The sequence below is a fragment of the Micromesistius poutassou genome (assembly GCF_964030765.1).
Source record: "Micromesistius poutassou genome assembly, chromosome: 15".
Classification (NCBI taxonomy): Eukaryota; Metazoa; Chordata; class Actinopteri; order Gadiformes; family Gadidae; genus Micromesistius; species Micromesistius poutassou.
In genome coordinates, this window is record NC_140285.1 from 11715040 (window position 1) to 11734436 (window position 19397).

At 44.2% G+C, this 19397-nt stretch overlaps 2 protein-coding genes across 2 annotated transcripts; one reads left to right on the forward strand and one right to left on the reverse strand.

The window, feature by feature from the left end:
• Window positions 1-580: 580 nt before the first annotated feature.
• Window positions 581-12879, forward strand: wdr46 (WD repeat domain 46; the record flags this gene model as incomplete). The annotated part of the gene is made up of 14 exons (XM_084479499.1): window positions 581-634; window positions 892-1074; window positions 1182-1262; window positions 2341-2456; window positions 2541-2628; window positions 3188-3249; window positions 3361-3465; window positions 4640-4790; window positions 5008-5243; window positions 5689-5842; window positions 5936-6083; window positions 11179-11369; window positions 11455-11568; window positions 11658-12879. 14 exons carry the CDS (start codon window positions 581-583, stop codon window positions 11790-11792), a joined length of 1818 nt encoding a protein of 605 aa, XP_084335625.1. The 3' UTR covers window positions 11793-12879.
• A 487-nt stretch (window positions 12880-13366) lies between these two features.
• On the reverse strand, window positions 13367-14488 carry b3galt4 (UDP-Gal:betaGlcNAc beta 1,3-galactosyltransferase, polypeptide 4; the record flags this gene model as incomplete). The annotated part of the gene is made up of 1 exon (XM_084479511.1): window positions 13367-14488. One exon carries the CDS (start codon window positions 14486-14488, stop codon window positions 13367-13369), a length of 1122 nt encoding a protein of 373 aa, XP_084335637.1.
• Window positions 14489-19397: the final 4909 nt, after the last annotated feature.

Below are 19397 nucleotides of genomic sequence, written 5' to 3' on the forward strand. Positions count from 1 at the left end.
CAATGAAGAAAATAAAAAGTTAAAGTAAACATAGCTGGCAAACAAATTAGTTGGTTAATTGTGGAAACTTGGTCTTTTACATTTTTGACAATATGTCATTTTGTTTGCAGTTCCCTCTGCTTCCTTCTCACTGAGCAAACTTCTGCCCTCACTGTCGCCCTCTGCTCCCAGGTGCCTGACCTTTGGTTTGCAGTTCTGACACAAACCTTTGCTTGGGAGGGTTTTTTTCAGGGGTGCCATCCCATTGGCTAATGAGCACTGAGTATTTAAGTTTAATTTAGCTTAAATACGTATATAGATCATAGCATAGGGAAGCATTGTACAGGAAAAGGAAATTTGGCAGTGAATACAAACCGTAGAGCATATTCTGTTACTGTGTGAGATAAACCTGGGAAAGGGAGAGATTAATGGCGCGAATGAGAATGAACGGGGCAAAATCATTGCCAGCCCGGCGCCCTCACTCCAGAACAGCAGGGGCGGTAATGCACCAATGACGTTGCGTGAACCTGCCTGTAAAAAAAAAACAAAGAAGAATAATACATTGATGACGTAAAAATATCTCTGAACATACACAATAAAGATGGCGTCGGCCGAGGTTGCCGTGAAACATACACACGTGGAGAAAAAGAAAAAGGTAATTTACAAAGTTCTAACTGTAATTAATCCTACGATAGCTATATGAGTTCCATTGTCCGTTATTGATTATTAATATACTACACCACTGCAGTGAAAGACGAAAAGTGATATTAGTGTAGTAATGGCTGCTCGTTTGAAATTGTAGGACACTATTTATTTTATCTTAAAGCCACTTTTGCGTGACTTATACCAGTGGTACAGTTTGTGTTTCTGTGCTTATGGAAATACATGATACAGCTTTGTTTGTACCGACAGGTTTCTGAGCGTTACTGGCAGGGCTCTGGTGAGGAGAAGAAGGATGAAGCCCCGGGTGGGACTCACGTGCTGGGAGAAGAGCCAGCTCCACAGAGCAGCCAAACCAACCAGCAGATCAGTGCTTCAGAGAAGAAGAAAAAAGGAAAATGGGAAGGAACTCATGGAAAGAAGGCCATAACAAGGGTCTGTCTGTCTGTCTGTCTGTGAGCGATCATTGTGGTAACATTAAAGATGTTTGTTTCGTCTGTATAGTTGGCTAATGACTGTTGATTAACTTTTTTTTTCTTTAGAAGCCTGACCCCTTCCCAGGATCTGCACCAGTTCCTGAGGAGAAGAGGCTTAAGTTCCGGAGGAAAATGAAAATTGATCAGGTAATGCCCTGTCTTTAACATTTGATCTTTGGAATGTGCTGTTGTCAATCGGTTTTTGTGGTTTTCGACACATTTCTACGGAGCCCCTCTGGTGACATCTGGGGGGGAAAAAGTCTGTTTGCACAACATAGAGATTTGTTTGCACAACATAGATTTGTTTGCACAACATAGAGATTTGTTTGCACGACTTAATGATCTGTTTGCATGATTTAATAATCGGTGGGAACAATTTAATAATTTGTGGGAATGAGAGAATTGTGGGATTGTGAAAGGATTGTGTGCTGTATTGTCTATTGTTGCAGCAGGGGTTAGATGCATTTCGGCTATGGACAAGATAGAAGAAATATCATTCTATTTTAACCTCGGAATGAGTTACAATGACATTCTCAAGTGACTTGTTGTTAGGCATGGAGTTATTCTAAGTAAGAGGCACTTAATTAGGCTGCTAATAATGCACTGGTACAGACGAAGAAAATATGATAACCTCAATGAAGTGATAGACTTTATCATGCAACAGCTCAAGGGAAATAGAAAACTGCATGGCAGATGGATGTACAGCAAATGCATGATACATGGCATCCGTGCAAAAAAGGAAGATGTGCGTTTGATTCTTGCAGCTCTTGATCCTGACTCTTCAGCCATGCGCCGTTCCAGGCGATTAAACCGCAGGATGTATTTTGCTGAAGGACCTAATTATATCTGGCATGCAGATTCACCAACCACTCAATATTGAAAAGAAAAGGTGTGGCCATGACATAATTAACTCGTTCCCACAAATGATTTAACTGGCCACAAAATAATTATCTTGTTCCCACAAATTATTCAACTGTGGTCACAAATTATTAGATTGTTCCCACAGATCATTAAGTCAGGCAAACAGATCATCAATCCGTGCAAACAGAAAAAAAAAATTCCCCAGATGTCACCAGAGGGGCTCCGTACATTTCAGTTACTTGAACTTCCATTCTCTACATATGGGAGGCGACTTCCCAATTAAGAGTTATGACTGTCAGCAAAAGCTGACCTCTGCTACATCTAGGTGGACACAACAGTAATGCACAGTTTTTCTGTCTTCTAGCTTCCGCAGCATCTCTCTAAGCTAAGGCGCGTTGTGGCTAGCTCACAGGCCGCGTCGGAAATCATTGAAAAGGAATCTGCGCGACATGACCAACTTCTTCTCCAAGAGGATGCTGGGTAATTTCTCTCTACGACTACGACTCATTTTGAGTCTTGGAATATGTTTTTCCCAACGTTGATTTGACCCTCAATTTACTCTAGTTTCCTAGAAGGAGATGAAGATGAGGACACGTGTACCATCTCCCAAGAGGATATTGCTGATGCTGTGGATATAACGGCTGGAGCCAAGGTTGGGCGGTGTACATCATTGCAGCCATCAGAATGTCATTCTATTGAACATAAGTTTAATGTTACCAATGGCACTGTGACTCACTGCTTACATTGTGCCAGCTCACCTCTTTGTCTCAATATATTGTTCTGGAATTAGCCTGACATGGACAGCCTGTCTCTAACACTCAGTTAACCGAGTAATGTAGATGGTGATGTAACGGAGCAGTGCTGATTTTATAGAAATATAAAAAATCAGCACTATAGCAGCAATATAGGCTTAATTTATTATATTTATGCTGCGTTGGCAATTGTTTAATTTGAATGCATACGTAACGGTAACATTCGTTAAGAATGTTTACTCTGGAACAAATGTGCTTCGCTTTAACTTATCTGAATTTTAGCATCTGACTTGCTGAAGCTCATCTGCAAAGTAAGGTGGTCTGATGGCACCCCTCATCATCATGTCTTCAGCAGACTCTCCAGTCTGGATGAGCAAGGCGAATACATGCTCACTGTGTGAGGCTAACTGTGACATGAACATTTTTTCATTCAGCTAATTTTCTTCTCTTCCTTTCTAGTATTTTAATCTAAACCTATCCCAGTTTGGGCCTTATCGATTGGATTACAGCAAGACTGGACGGTTGGTATTAATGGCTTTATGCATGAAACAAGTTATGAAGACTTGGGTTGTTTGGTAAATATTTGTATCTTAATCATGTCTCTGTTGTTATGCTATGTGTTCTGTTTGCAGCCAACTGTTACTTGGTGGGAGGAGGGGACACGTGGCATGCCTGGACTGGCAGACTAAACAGCTGATGTGTGAGATCAACGTGATGGAGACTGTCAATGACGTGAAGTAAGTCTGTCTTTTAGAGCTGGCCCCAAATATTCTGATAAACAATCTGTTCTTGGTTCGTTTTTATGTTCAGATATTGGAACATAATTTGAATACTTCCGTAATACTCACTCAGTAAGACCAACAACTGGTAAAATTTATCATGATATTTAAATGTTCCAAGGTTCTTGCAATATATGTATTTTTATGGCTCCACTATTGCAACCATATATATGAGGTATCGGCCAAAGGTTGGGTAATGTTTGCATTGGTGCAATAATTAACGTTCTGCAGTAAGTTCAATAAGGGGAAAAATAGAAAAAATATCTACCTAATGTATATGATAATATACGAAAAGGTGGCTGTGGCAAATGAGCGCTCCGATCTGATTACACAGTATTCACATCCGATCATAACAGTGAAAATGCACAGCCGAGTATCGACTGACAGAATCATCTTGATTGGATGTGTGGGTAATCCCTGCCTGTGGTGATTAATATTTTATTCTTATCCACTAATGTCCTTAAAGCATACAAAGTCAACGGGGACAAAGTCCGCCAGAAGCGCTCCACAATAAAACGATCTTAAGCAGGGAGAGAAAGGCAGACTCAGCGATCCCAGTCACGCGGGTCATGGGGTTTTAGCTGCTGGAACCTGACCTGGGGAAGCCCATGTGATTTAAGAGCATAGTGTCATCTTTAAAAAATGGCAGTCATCTGTTAGGTATTAGTGCGTGATATGTGACAATATTTTTTCTAGTTGACTGAGTCAATTTTGCCTTTAGAGAATTTCTGACTTATCAGGGCATCTCTTATGTGATTGGTTTGGGAAATCTATCAGTCTGACAACCGCATATAGATCAGCGCCACCACAGCACTGCTCTCTCTCTGACTTGCATGCAGGGAAAGGGAACAATGGGAAGGCAGTGATTTTGGTGGTTTGTCTATTTTTCTTTTTATTCTATTTCTATATTTTTGTGATCTCTGTTCTCCGAAATAATGCAAAGCTTAAAAGTGTGCATTCGGGCCAGCCATGCTTAATTAAGTGTCCCACACTATAAACGCTGTTATGCATATGAACGTTTATGTTGAAGGCCTGAAAATTAGGTCAAAGTGAATCCTAATCTTCTATTAATCTTGGATTGGTTATTTGCTTTGTTATTCCATCAAATGTTTCTTTATTTCATTCCATCCAGGTGGCTCCATAGTGAGGCTATGTATGCGGTAGCGCAGAAGAAATGGCTGTACATCTATGACTCCAGTGGAATCGAGCTTCATTGTATAAGAAAGTTCAACGATGTTCTTCGCATGCAATTTCTCCCGTACCACTTTTTGTTAGCCACAGCGGTAAGTTCACACAAAAAGACTACCATAGGGTCATTAATTCAGCATCTGCGTAAAAGTATTGTGGGATGTTGTCTATTTTACATACGGTTCCCAGCCAGTTCAGTGAGTTAGGCTTCATAGACTATTTTCAATCTATGCTATATAGATCACTGAAGTAAGGCAACGCAGAATGGCTTTTCCTGCTTTCATCAAACCGTCCATTGCTTTGTGTCTCCAGAGCGCCACAGGCTTCCTGCAGTACTTGGACGTCTCCGTGGGTAAGGAGGTGGCGGCCGTCGGCACCAAAGCAGGCCGGCTCGACGTGATGTGCCAGAATCCTCAGAATGCGGTCGTCCACCTGGGCCATTCTAACGGCACCGTCACCCTCTGGTCCCCCAATCAGAAGGAAGCGCTTGTCAAGATGCTCTGTCACCAAGGTGGTGTACGCTCCGTCGCTGTGGACAAGACCGGCACGTACGTTTAAAAAAAGAAAAATGTGCTCCCAAGTGGAAAGGTTAAGGGGACACGAAGACGTGCTTGTTCATTTTCAGTCAATCACTGAAATCTCACCTCCCTCAAGTCGAAAAATAAAATGAGTAAAATTATTATATTATCAAACACATTTTATTCACCTAATCAAAATGTCCTCTGAAATTTGTATTTTGCATTTGTACAGATTTTTTATTTTTCTTCTGTTTGCACCACGCTTTTTATAGACTCATATGCCAAGTGGGCCTGGGCAAGTAAAACTAGCCAGGCTTGAATTCAAAATGCTGTCCTTAAGTTGCTCTTTTGATCATTTGAGGCTGGTCTCAAGCTGACTTAACTTGCACCATCTGGTTAGAGAATCTGGTTAGAGAAACTTCCATTGTTGGCCACTAGAGGGCAGCCTTCTCAGTTGTTTACTGTGCCTCCTTAGGTATATGGTGACGTCGGGCATGGACAAAAAGCTGAAGGTTTTTGACATCAGGTCCTTCAAGCCCTTTCAGTCCTACTTCCTGCCTGCCGGCGCCTCCTCCTTGGCTCTGAGCCACAGAGGACTGCTGTCGGCCGCAACTGGAGACATTGTCCAGGTCACTGTTTGCATGTATTTAATTCCTTTTTTATTCCTATTTTATTTTTTTAATTTCCAGATGTGTTAATGTCATGTTTTAATGTCCTCACAGGTCTACAGAGACGTCTGGACTACACCAGTGAAGAAGCCCTACATGGCCCACAAAGTGCATGGAGCGGTGTGGGGCCTCCACTTCTGTCCCTATGAGGATGTCCTTGGGGTCGGCCATGGAGAGGGCTTCACCAGTATGCTGGTGCCAGGTACAATAACGATTTATATATTTATATTTATGTATATGTTATATTGTTATATAACAATTTTTTATTTTGAGTATTCCAAAGGCATAGCGTAGGGCTGGGGGAATATTTATTCCCAAAGAGAGAGACTCAGTGGAGATTAATCAGTTTAGACCAATTAGTCTGAATGTTGAAGGGAAGGTCTTCTTCAGTGTTGTGGCTCGGAGATTGACAAGTTATCTTGAAAATAAGACTAATTGATACCACGGTTCAGAAAGCTGGAATCCCTGGTTTCTCCGGATGCTTAGCGCATACCAGCATGATTTGGCACCAAATTCAGTTAGCGAAGTGCGAGAGGAGAGACCTGCATGTTGTATTTTTGGATTTGGCTGATGCCTTCGGACGACAACCATGACATCAACTGCTCCATGCACCAGCAGGTTGCTGGATAAGTTAAATAGCAATCTGTAATGGGCTAGAGTGAAGGTATGTAAGTAAGGTCTAGGAGTCTCTTGATCGTTAAAGGGAAGGTAGTAGATAAGAAGTTTGCTATAAATGAAGAGGTCAAGTTTGCTATAAATGAAGAGAAGCCAGTGAAGAGTCTGGGAAGGTGGTATGATGCAAGCCTTAGTGATAAGTTACAGGTTGAAGAATTGAGACAGGAAACTAGATAAGGAATATTGCAAAAATAGACAAGTCAGGGCTGCCGGGTAAGCTTAAGTTGTGGTGTCTCCAGTTTGGTTTATTGCCTTGGGCAAAGGTAGAAAGGATGGAAAAAATTATCAACTCTTTTGTCAGAAAGTGGCTCGGAGTCCCACGCTGCCTAAGCAGTGTAGCCTTGTATGGGAAGGGCATTGTAGAGTTGCCAATATCTAATCTGACAGAAGAATTTAAATGTGCTAAGGTTAGACTGGAAATGACTCTTACTCAGTCCAAGGACGTGAGGAGGGTTGCACCCACTGTTAACACAGGGAGGAAATGGAAACCAAAACAAGCGGTTCAGCAAGCTCAATTGGCACTTGGGCATAGGGATATCATGGGCCATGTTCAGCATGGGTCGGGGGGCTTAGGGAGGAACGCAGGTAAACCCTCGTGGGGTAAGGCTTCTGCAGGAGAAAAGAGGAAAATGGTAGTGGAGGAAATACATAGACAGGAGGAGACTGTAAGATTTACTAAGGCAGTGTCGCGTGGAGAAGAAGATAAAATGGAGAGATCTATGGAGCATGGAGGCTAGCAGGATCAGATTCATGATAGGTGCTACATATGATAGCCCATCTCCCCAGAACTTGAATCAGTGGTTTGGTGAGGATGAGACATGCACACTATGTTCCTGTGTGTGCAGCCTCTGCCATATCCTATCAGGATGCAAGGTCAGTCTCTCCCAGGGGCGCTATACGTGGCGTCATAACCAGGTATTAATGTTTGGCAGAGGCTGTTGATGATAAACGGAGAGAAGTTTATTCATCAGCCGCTAGTAACGAGGGTAGGCAAATTAACTTTGTGCGTCAGGGGGAAAAGGCTAGACCATTTAGAGGCAGGCACAGAGCCGGGCAGCTAAGTAATGGAGGAGCCTGGGAAATGAAGGCAGATCTTATTCAGCAAGGTGTTGTCTCTCCTCACATTGTAAGCACTCGGCTAAGACCGGATATGCTATTGTGGTCGGACTTGGAGAAGATTGTTTATTTCATTGAACTTACAGTTCCTTGGGAAGACAGAGTTGAAGTAGCCAATGAGCTTAAGATGGCTGGAGAGGCAGCACAGCGAGGCTGGAGTACGCGACTAAGGCCTATTGAAATCTGTGCGCGGGGGTTCGTGGCTAGATCTGATACTAGCTTGCTGACTGAACTGGGCATTTGTGGACGAAGTCTGAGGCAGGCCGTTAGTAACATGTCCTTGGCAGCAGAACGAGCAAGTGAATGGCTGTGAGTAAGGAGAAAACATACTTCCTGGGGTGCAAGCTAAGGTAAGCCAACTGACTAATGTTTGTTTGATCAGGCTTAGGGGAAGGGCTAGGGGTACGATGCAAGAAAGAGTGTTTAGATGCATTAAATGTGGCAATGTGGTGGCAGCATTGAGGGGGTGACTCCAGGACGCTGGTTTCATTAGCTGCTTTCACATATGGACGTGCATCCGTCTGTTCTGCGTAGATTCTACGGAGGTGCCGTATATGTGTGACATATCCTGACGTTGGACCTCCTGAAAAAATACTACCCCCGAGGTAGTATGTTCTCCATAGGAAATGCTAATTACCTTATATGTGAATGAGCAGTAGGATGTCGGCCTTTCACACCAGTTGAGTGGGCCTGTTGATGACGCTTCGGTCTACGTTTGCATGTCATTGAGTGGCACCCGCACCCTAATCGATAATCAGCCTATTGCGTTTTGTTCGCTGAATGGTTTAAAAAATATTTTTATTATGTTATACCTTTCCTGCTGTCGGCTCCCAGACCATAGTCGAGGAGCACAAAAGCGACGTCCCGCTCCGTCGATTCTCTCGGGAGTAACGGCAGTGGGTCTGCTTATAGGTTTGAATATGGTCGGAATGAAGCGGCCACCGATTATTGACAGGCTGTGTACTTTATTCTTAGTTTCTCTAACTTTACAGTAGGGCCTACACGTTTGCACAGACACAACCGGACTCATTCATTACCTCACTAAACTGACACACGCTACCGCACGCACGCACACTGCCATTCATGCGCTACTCTCGTAACAACAGTTAGCTGAACATTATAGGGTCCCGTCCTTCCACCCCCTGTTTTCTCAGTTAAACACAGAAATCAACTACATTTGTCCCAGTGTTTGTTAGATGTGAAATGAAGCCAAAAAAGACGCTCTCTTCCTCCGGTAACGCAGTCGTTCGCGACGCCTTTCTTGTTCGTCGTTTCTTCTATTTGTCTGTAACTCATGCTCCAATCTTTTATCGATCGATGCGGATGTTGTGGATGAAACGGAATATATGCATCGCTGCAGCAACATTTAACATGATCGCGATGAGTTCTGCCCGTTTTGCCTGCGTGCTGTCTGCGGTCAAACTAAAACAAACCCGATCCCGCCTCTTGCGACCCTACGTCATATGCCGCCCCTTGCAAGCCCGCCCCCCTTAAGCAGCCAGAGATTCTACTGGCACCAATCTCCGCATATCGGGCATCAAGTGTGAATGCCCCTTACGGTCGAACCTCCTGCTCCACAAATGCGGAGAAAAGACTGAGTCATATGTGAAAGCATCTATAGTTAAGCCCTCAGGAGGTGTCATGGGCCTAACTTAACGAAACATCGGTGAAAGAGGGTGCCCACTTGATAACCCCAATGAAATGCTGCATACTGCTGTATTTACTGCTGTTATTTGGGCCATTTGTCTCGTGTTTTTCACCTTTGGTTGGTTGCTGAGTGGCCAGCGTGCTTATAAGGTTGGTTTGGGCAGGGGCTTCTGAATGTGTTTTTCCTTGGATTTTGGCACAAGGGATTATAACATCTGATCCTGTGTATTATCAAAGCTCAATCAGTTCTACAAGTATTTACAAAAACATGATTTTCTCCATTCAAAATATTGGTTGTGCTTTGGATGTGACATCACCCAGACCTGGTTGGCTTCTCCATTATCTACTGTTGGTGGTGGACTTCCTATTCAAATGCCTGTGTGAAACTAATGGCAAATAGCTTGGGGCAACATCAGTTTATTTGCGCAACTGCACAGTCAGTGCGTTTACATGACACTCAAGAAAGTCGATTTATTGGCTTAGTCCAACTATGATTGGATTACTAAGATGCATGTATGCACCTTAGTCGAGCTATACTCGAATCGAATTGGCTTACTCATAGCCGAGTTAAGACCCCTAGATAATGCGATTCATAGTCGAGCTAAGCGTGCATGTAGCCAATCGAATAGGCTTATGCGTTGATTTGCATTCTGCGCATGCTCGAGACCTTTTCCCGGGGCCGTGAGCCGGAAGTAGAAGGAGACGATAGTCTTGTTGTTGTTGTCGCCGCCGTCGGATAAGGGATAACGAGAAACAGCGATTTATTTAAAAAGGTGGCGTAGAAGATGGAGGAAGCCGGTGAATGTAGTTACCCCCTATAAGAATTGTGTCCCGGCCGCGGGAGCGCACATGGCATGCATTCATTAAAGGTGGAAACACACAGACACTGCGCTTCCATTTCACCCAAGGCTGAATTAAAAGTACATGTTTTCTAAATGAGGGTCATCAACGAGGTTGTAAAGTAGTAACTTCGGGCACATCTGTCAAAATAAATGTTTTTTTCTCCCGACGTGTTTACGATCTTTATTCATTCCTTGCGATGTTGCGGGGAATGCCGTATACAGACGGGCGACGGAGGGGCTGCTCCGGTGAGAGAAAGATGTTTTCAGTAGAGAGCTGTCTACTTCGGGTCCATATCATTTCTCCGACGCTCCATTGTTCCGACCTCTCAGTCGTATGCGGACTGCTCCGCCGGCAGAGCAGCCAGAGGAGTCGGCATATGACCGAGAGGTCGGAACAATGGAGCGTCGGAGAAATGATATAGACCCGAAGTGAACTGACAGCGGTCTGCTGAAACATCGCTTTCTCGAATGAGTTTGTTGTTGCTGGTGACGTAAAGAGGTCAACCGGTGGCTCTATTACCACTAGTTGAAATGGGCACAGCGCCACCTATCGTACCGGGGCATGACACGCTTCGGCCAATGAATCGATTTACTCACCACCATGTATACGCGGACAATTGCAGTTGTCCAATTGAGGAGCATAATCAAGCTATGGCTTTAATCAAATTAAGCTGTGCATGTAAACGTACTGAGTGATGCAGCCGCAGCAGTGCGCCCGGTCTCCTCTACGTATCAACCGCCACCGTCCTCGTCTGTTGAAACGGGAACCAGACACTGCAATGCAGAGACACGTGGGGGAGGCATTTACAGAGAAGCTGGAAGCCCTGCACTAGAACAATAAAAAAGCTTCCGGGGTTTTTGCTTCGAACAAGTGAAATTCTGTATTCCACAACACTTCATCTTACAACATTTCCCATGTTGGTTTAAGGTTTTTGTTGTAAACCACAGTCACCACCTTATCAACTATGCTGCCTCTGTCTACAATAACTAACAATAAGGATACGTGCCTCTGTTTAGGTGCTGGTGAGCCTAACTTTGATGGGCTGGACTCAAACCCATACAGAAGTGCCAAACAACGGCAAGAATGGGAGGTGAAGGCCCTGTTGGAGAAGATACAGCCAGAGCTGATATCCCTCGATCCAGGCAAGCTGAGCCAAGTGGACTACGCCACGTTTGAGCAGAAGCACCAAGACAAAATCAAAGCCCTGGTCAGTAACTCTGTTTTGTGTGTGAAATAATTTGTATGCATGAGCGAGAAATAATTTGTGTATGCTACACTGTTACCATACCCAGGGCTATGACCCACTCGCCAGAGATAAGTTCAAGCCCCGCATGAGGAAGAAGGGCAAAAGTTCCACTGGAGGGGTTATAAGGCGCAAGAATCAAGTGGCTCATGAAGACAAGAGAGTAAGTAGTTAATAATGCTGTTCATCCATCTGTACATTCTCAACTGCTTGCTGTATATTCATATTTATTTATGTCCCGTGTCTACACAGGAGGTCATCATTACAACGTTGAAGGAAAAGGCGGAGTCTGCAAAGGAAAGGCAAAGTAAGAAAAACAACAATGGGAAAACATCTACTGTCCAGAGATCCGCTCTGGACCGATTCAAGAAACGGGAGGCCCAGTGAGATTCAGCGGATGGAGTGGCCTTTCATGAAGGGCGTGTTCTCGTCACATTCTTGTTTCCCCACTCGAGACTGTACAATATGCCGCTTGTTCTCGCAAGGACTGTTCATCGTCGTCACTCATGTAGACATGGTTCTTATGAGTGCAAAAGTTCCAACTCTTCAACTAGGTCCCCTGTCTAACCCAAAGCTACTTTATTGATTCACACAAAACCACCATTAGTTCTGTCGTGCTGCAGGAATTTATGTATCCACATCGCTTGAAGGGTAGATGAGCACACCCAGCTGCTGCCATTCAGTCAAGATGGATGGATGCCAGGTGACTTATTTGTACTGCATCACCGGCCACATTCATTTTTTTGTATTTTTGAGAATATTGTTCTTGTGATGCAGATAATTAAATGATTCTCATGAAGCAAGGCCTTCTTGTTCAGTCAAAGCCAGGTTATTCAGCGAACCTTCACACCATTCCAGCTGTTGATAAACGTTAACATTGTATTTTTAAATGAAGCTTCAGTTTGATGGCCTTCGTTTCCTGTGGGTTATCATTAGTGAAGCGTATTCTTCTGCAATGCCAAGCAAACAAACCAGATCTCACATTTCCAGTTTACTCGTGCACGTGTTAACAGGTTTAATAGTCACAGTAGTCCTAACTTTAATCAGAGAAAAGTGCAATGCTGTTTCCTGTGTTACAATAAAAAAAGGTATAACCTGACATTAGGCCTATATTTCATTAAGGCCAACCATCCATTAAAAGGTCCCAAATAAATAGTGAGCAGTGAATTATTAAAAGCTTGACATTTGAGTAAAAAAACAAACTACTTTAAATGACATCTCATAAACGGAAGTACACACTTAGTCTTGAAATAATATAGAATATAAACAAGTTTTTCAAAGTATTTAGCGATTGAACAAGTCCTGAAAAAGCTAGGCCTGCCGAAAAGCCTTAACCATTTTCCCTAAAGGCCTAATGGGCATTCAAATAAAACAAGTGATAAGGGAAATAATCGCAACTGCCTCGATGTGACTATCCTGCCTTCTAGATGTGACTATAAAGGTATGTTAAGGGGGCTATGTGTGATAATAGGTAGACTTTGTTCTCCTTATGTGTTTGAAGCAGTTAATGATAGATAATACTGAACGTGTGCAGTAGCACACGTTTTGAAGCTATGAGCTCTTTACTTTGCATCGATCATAAGAACGGCTCACTTTCCTCTACTTCTGTCTACATGTCAGGCCTACTGTTTCTAAATGTTAGTAGGCTATGGAGTTAAAAGCTACACTGATCAGTACCAAGCTTGTGTCTAAAACCTACACTACTTAGTTCAGCCTACCATGTATGCACCTGCCATACATGTACGAGATAAAACGCCGCCCAAAAATAATAGGCTGCGTTAATTCCTTGTTTAATTAAAGCTATAAAAAATAAAATTAGTTTTTCTTAGTGCAGTAAATTTGTTTTTATTTGGCAGCCACCTATTTGGTTGTGCTTGCTATTCACAGTAGACATACGCCAGACAAAGCCCTGCATCCAACATGTAGGCCTATTCTACGCGAGTCTCTCCTAAGTCACAAGTTTACAACCCCTGCTCGATGCCCAAAGCGCTTCCTATCAGGGCCCGGACTTTGCAAACCCCCAGAGAGGCGCGTACACTTATCCAAGAGCAAGGGTTTGGCGAATGGATGTCCGCCCAGTAACCCAGCATCTCCCTGGGTGCGATGTGGTGGACGGACACCATGGTCTGGTAACAGCACCGGCCGTAAGGCACGGCCGGTCCGCCCGAGAAGAGGGGACAATGGGAGGGCAGCACCCCGGCGGTACGGGCACACAGCCCCAAGAACACGTCCTCGGGGGGCAGAGGCGTGGACAGGGGGGAGGCGGCGGCGGCCAGGGAGACTTTGAGGAGCGCGGAGCGGGACAGTACGTACGCCGTTCCGCTGCAGTAGTCTGGAAAGACGGGGGGAGGGTAGGCTCCGGCGGGGAGGTAGTGCTTGCTGTCCGGGTCCCGGTCCGGAGCCACGTGGAGATGCACCCGGCCCAGATAGAGATCTCCTTGTTCGTAAGGATTGCGGCTCCTGTTAAGGTAGTGAAGAAGTGCGCTCGGGTTGAACAACACGTCGTCATCCACTTTGGCCATGAAGTGGGCCTGGGGGCAGAACCGGCGTACCCATCCCAGCATCGACAGGGTCTTCAGGGTGAGGTTGGAATACGTGTCCTCGAAGCGCCCCTGGATCAGGTCTCCTCGCAGCCGTGCCTCCTCCACCAATAGCTTTGCCAGTCCCCGGTCCAGAACCACACCCACAATAAACAGGGTCATCACCCGGAGCCCTCTCACCTCGACCTCCCCTCCCCAGGTGTCCCTGATGGCCTGGCGGGCTTGCTGGTTCCTGGGCGCAGAGGTCACTATGGTTATGAGGTATGGTTTGGCACGTTGGCAGACGAGGGGACTCGGCATGAGCAAGAACTCCTCGGGTCTGGTCGGGGGGACGCTCTGGGGCGGGACAATCCTGCCTTGGGATGCCACCACCAATGTGTCCATGTTCATGGAGGTGACCCATGACTCAATGGAATCGACGAAGAGCAGAGCGACGAGGGCGCACGCCACTAGCGCCAAACAGATGAAAGGCAAAATTCCAAACCTGCTCCATCGTTTCCCAAATCGCGTGAACCTGAACATCCAAAGCCCCCGTCCGACCATGACTGAGTGCCCGGCGACCTCCACGATGCGATCAGGGCTCCGGAGACGGCGTTGTGGACGGAGCTCAGCCTCTCCCCTCGGTCCGCTGCACGCACCGATTGTCCAATAATGCTTTCGTTAATGTTTAATCGTCCTCCGCGTGTCTCTGCATTGCAGAGTTTGGTTCCCCTTTTAACGACGACGACGTGGTGGTTGATATACGTGACTGGGCGCACTGCTGCGGCGGCTGCTGCTGCTGCTACTGCATCACTGTGCAGTGCGCAAATAAATGGTCGAATAGATGGATGTTGCCCCGAGCCATTTGCCATTGGTTTCACTCTGGCATTTGAGAAGGCTGAATATCGACAAAATAACCGACTATATGCTGATAGAAATAGAGCAATGGATTATTTATTTATTTAGGTCAAAAGCGGCAGCCTAGCATCCCTTGAGTTGGTTAGTCACGCTCGAAGGCCCATGTGATGGGAAATGAGCGAATACATTTGTGCATGCCGTTGGTTTATGAGATTTCGATCTATAGCCTATTCATCTCGTATCCAGGCGCACTCATCCCGCGACAGAGCGCCCAGGACGGGATGTCCCTGTGCGCTATGGGCGAGAGGGCGGGACATCCAGGGTTTAATGCGCTCTCTCATCTGTCTTTCATCTATTGTGGATGAGTTATGGGTCTGGAACATCTCTGTATCAAGCTGAGGCGGCAACAAAGTGAGACACAGCGACAGCACTAGCGGTTCAGAGGAACGACCAGTTCCCCTTCAAGCTAAATCGTATCTCCCTTAATGTCGAGTTCAAAATTATTGTTCGTTTGTGCAAATGATCATACACCGACTTGTAATGATGCATAATAAAAAAAAAACTAAAAAATATTAGGCCTACTTTTATTTCATTAAAGTTGCAATCAATGCTTAAAAAAACAACGTATGAAATATCAGTGAAGTTCTTTGCCTGTCTGAGAGGGTCTATCCAAACGTTTATATAAATATATATATATAATAAAATAAAATAATAATAATAATAATTCTGTAAATGCAGTTCTGGAGAACTACCCTGCTTTTCTAGAGTGCCTCTGGCATAAAGGCTGCCAATGCAGTGGGGCTACATGTTAAAATCCATACATTCTCCACTGTGTATAAGCTCATGGTGTTTAAGACCCTGCTGTCTGTGACTGAGAATCTGCACAAATATCTCCAGAGTGAAACAGTGGACCTGGCAAAGGCTGTAGAATAAAATGGAGCTGTTTGTGTAATTCTTAAACAGATGCGCACAGATGAGGATGCTGCTAAGCTGTATGATACAGTAAAGACATTCTGTGCAGCAAATGAGATTCCAGAACCATGTACCAGACAAAGGCAGCAGCAGAAACGCTTAGATCAGTGGTTCTCAAACTTTTTATACTGTGTACCACCTCAGAAAATATTTGTCTCCCCAAGTACCATATAGGAACAATGTTGTAAAATATAACAAACTACAGTAGCGTAGGCCTGCAGCCCTATTCTGCTACACACAGTTCACGCCGGAGGCACATTTAGTCTTAAAAAATATATTATTTATTGTCAACTGTGGTCAGCTGTACAAAGTGGTAGCACTAGAACAGACACAGAGACACACGCACACAACAAGTGAGAACATTAAGAATAACAACTGTGTACCAACAACCTGTTTGAAAATGTAAGGCTAAATACAAATAATATTGAAAGTTGGCCAGCCCGCTGATAACTGAACTTCCATAAGCCTCATGAGACGGGCGCGCCTGCCTCTGCAATCACAGTCCTGCGATGTCTACATATATGTAGTATACAAACATTGAGGTCTATAAATATGGAATTATGGGGAAAACATTTTTGCGACGTCAGAAAGTTCTCGTGAATGACACCTCATGACACTCTGATGATTCTACTTCCATTCGGCAACTGGGGTCAGATTTTGTTAACAGAGTTGCCCAGTTGGTGATGTATGGTTTACTAGTGACGCATGAACATGGCAGAACATGAAAGTTTTACTCAATATAAAAGAATCAACCATCATATCACATATTTTACTATTGATTAACGTTGTAACCATCTGTTGGCATCGACTTTGCTCAGTTTTTATCAGTTGTGTACTGGAAAACCAGCTCTAGATAAGGGTAGGTAAGATAAGTGTAGCCTTCCATACAGTAGAAATACAATGTGCTTCTCATTAATAAAAGCTGTCTCGTTATCACCAGGACAATAAACGCACCAATAAATCGAAGCATCAACAACTTAGTTAGCATAGGGGAGTTTATTTAAAAAGACTGTTTTCCAAGTCTGTGCCTTACCCGTAGGTCGATGTTTCTAGGAAGTCAACACACATCAATCCTTGATTATCAATTTATGGGCTTATTTGATGTGTGGTCATGCCAAAAATAAGACCCTGGGTTAAATTTTCGCCGAATTACACTTTAAGATATACCTATTTAGCTCAGCATTCTCTTAATCCATTTTATATATTTTCATTTCTTTTCATTGTACTGTTAAGCACCTTGTATTGCAATTTTGCACGAAAGGCGCTATATAAATAAAGTTTGATTGATTGATACGACTGACAGCTGCTAACTTCCGAAAATCTGTTGTTATGATGCGTTCACATCTCTGGGAATTATGGGGAAAACATTTTCGCAACGACAGAAAGTTCTCGTGAACGACACCTCATGACACTCTTATGATTCTACTTCCGTTCGGCAACTGGGGCCAGATTTTGCTAACAGTTGCCCAGTTGGTGACGTATGGTTTACTAGTGACGCGCGTGAACATGGCAGAACATGAATGTTTTACTAATATAAAAGCATCAACCATCATACCACATACTTTACTATTGATTGACGTTGTAACCGTCTGTTAGCATCGACTTTGCTCAGTTTTTATCAGTTGTGTACTGGAAAACCAGCTCTAGATAAGGGCAAGTGTAGCCTTCCATACAGTGGCAATACAATGTGCTTCTCATAAATAAAAGCAAACAGAGGTGATAGGCTAGAAGGATATAAAGGCTTGCGAACTTGAAACTGATCCTACTAAGTTCTGTTTAGTTCTGACTGTTTTTTATCGGTTAAAAAACCCCTGCTGTGAATAACTTAGATTCCCAACGCAGTGCACATGAACGGTCGCTGTCGGGAACACGCGTAAACGTGAGCGTCATCACTGGCGAGCCGTCTCATCGTGGCTGTTTTTTTCGTAGGCAGAATCCGGAAGAAGTCCCGCCCCAAGCGCTAGGATTGGACAGGCAGCCTGTCAGGCAAACTCGCATGCTGACTCCTAACCCTAACCCTAACCCTAACCCTATCAGAGAAATGCGTTTGACTAACGTTAGTTTAATATACATTACAATTTAAGTTACCTACCCTGCGGTCACGTCACGGATTTTAGCCTTTTTGGATTGGATCAGGGATTTAAACCAACGTGATTGGATAATCTCCGGCTATCCCCTCAGATAATCTCCGGCTATCCCCTCATTAATATTCATGATTCTTCTGGATTCCGCCTACGAAAAACACATTCGCGTCTCGTTATCACAAGGACCATGAACATCGCTGTATCTCCATCACCAACAGCGCGGAACCTCGGTGTGGTACTAACTGGACAATCACTTATGCTGCACCGCTTTGCTCGATTTGCTCTCTACAACACCTGGTACCGCCATCACTAAGAGCAAGCAAAGGTTACACATCATGGTCACAACTGTTTTAGCACCGCAATGGTGGAACAAGCTCCCTGCTGATGTCAGGAATGCAGTCGCTCCCTCAAGAGACTCAGGACTAACGTGTTCACCTGGACTTTGCATAGCCTCCCCCCTTGTATTATTATTTACACATGAAATCGACTTTAACCCTGAGCCAGGGTTAAAGTTGATTAAATATTAAATTAGAGGTGCATATTGTCTGACGTCTGATATTAATAGCAATGGTGGTTAGCCACCCGAATCCTTCGCACGCGTGCACTGGTTTTGGTGCACTCTCCAGGGACGCCCTGTTTGGGGGATCCTGTCTGCTGGTGCCCTGCAAGTCATTCAGCACGCATGGCCCACTTTGATGAAGGTCCTGCAGCAAACATGTCAGTCAGTTTTTGCACATTTTGCAGAATATGTCTGAAGGGCGTGCCAACTATCTGCGCCTCTCTCACGTGAGGTCTTATCCAGGGCTGTCAGAAAACCGTTGAGTGAGATAAGAGAGAAGTCACTTATTGTCACATATGCCGGTCAACCCCAAACCCAGTCATAAAAATGTAGCAGAAATAAAATGGATTTTGGCCACTAGAGGGAGGGATCACTGACCGGATCAATGATCACCATTGACTGCCAGGAATGGGACTTTTTGATTTAACTCACGTCTAAAACGACTGTGGACCGGTCGGAAAACCAGAAGGGCACAGTGCTACAGCGTGCCGTCGCTATACATCGTACGACAATATACGAGGTTATATTATATTATACAGTGTTTCCCACAGACCAGGTAGCAATGTGTGGTGCCCCCCTGCAGGGTTGGCAAGTTTTGTTTTTTGGCCGGAGGGGGGGGGGGATATATATTAATATATATTAGTATATATTATTATTATTATTATTATTATTATTATTATTATTATTATTATTATTATATTATATATAGTCATATATATAATACATGTGATATTATCCTCCTGTCAGTTCGGCCTGTAATAGTGTTAAGTGGACGTCAGACAACCAAATGTAAAAAGTAAAATAATGATAGTTGTCGGCCCCAATGGCACGTCGGCCCACTTGGAAAGTGGCCGGTAGGTATGCCCGTACCCTGGTGAGAGATGCGTGAATCTCTTTCTAGTCAGATTAATATTTTATTTTCAATTTTAAGGTGGACCAGAAAGATCCAATAAAATACTGCGAATAAAGGGACAAACTTCAACGTCTTCAACAACATTTT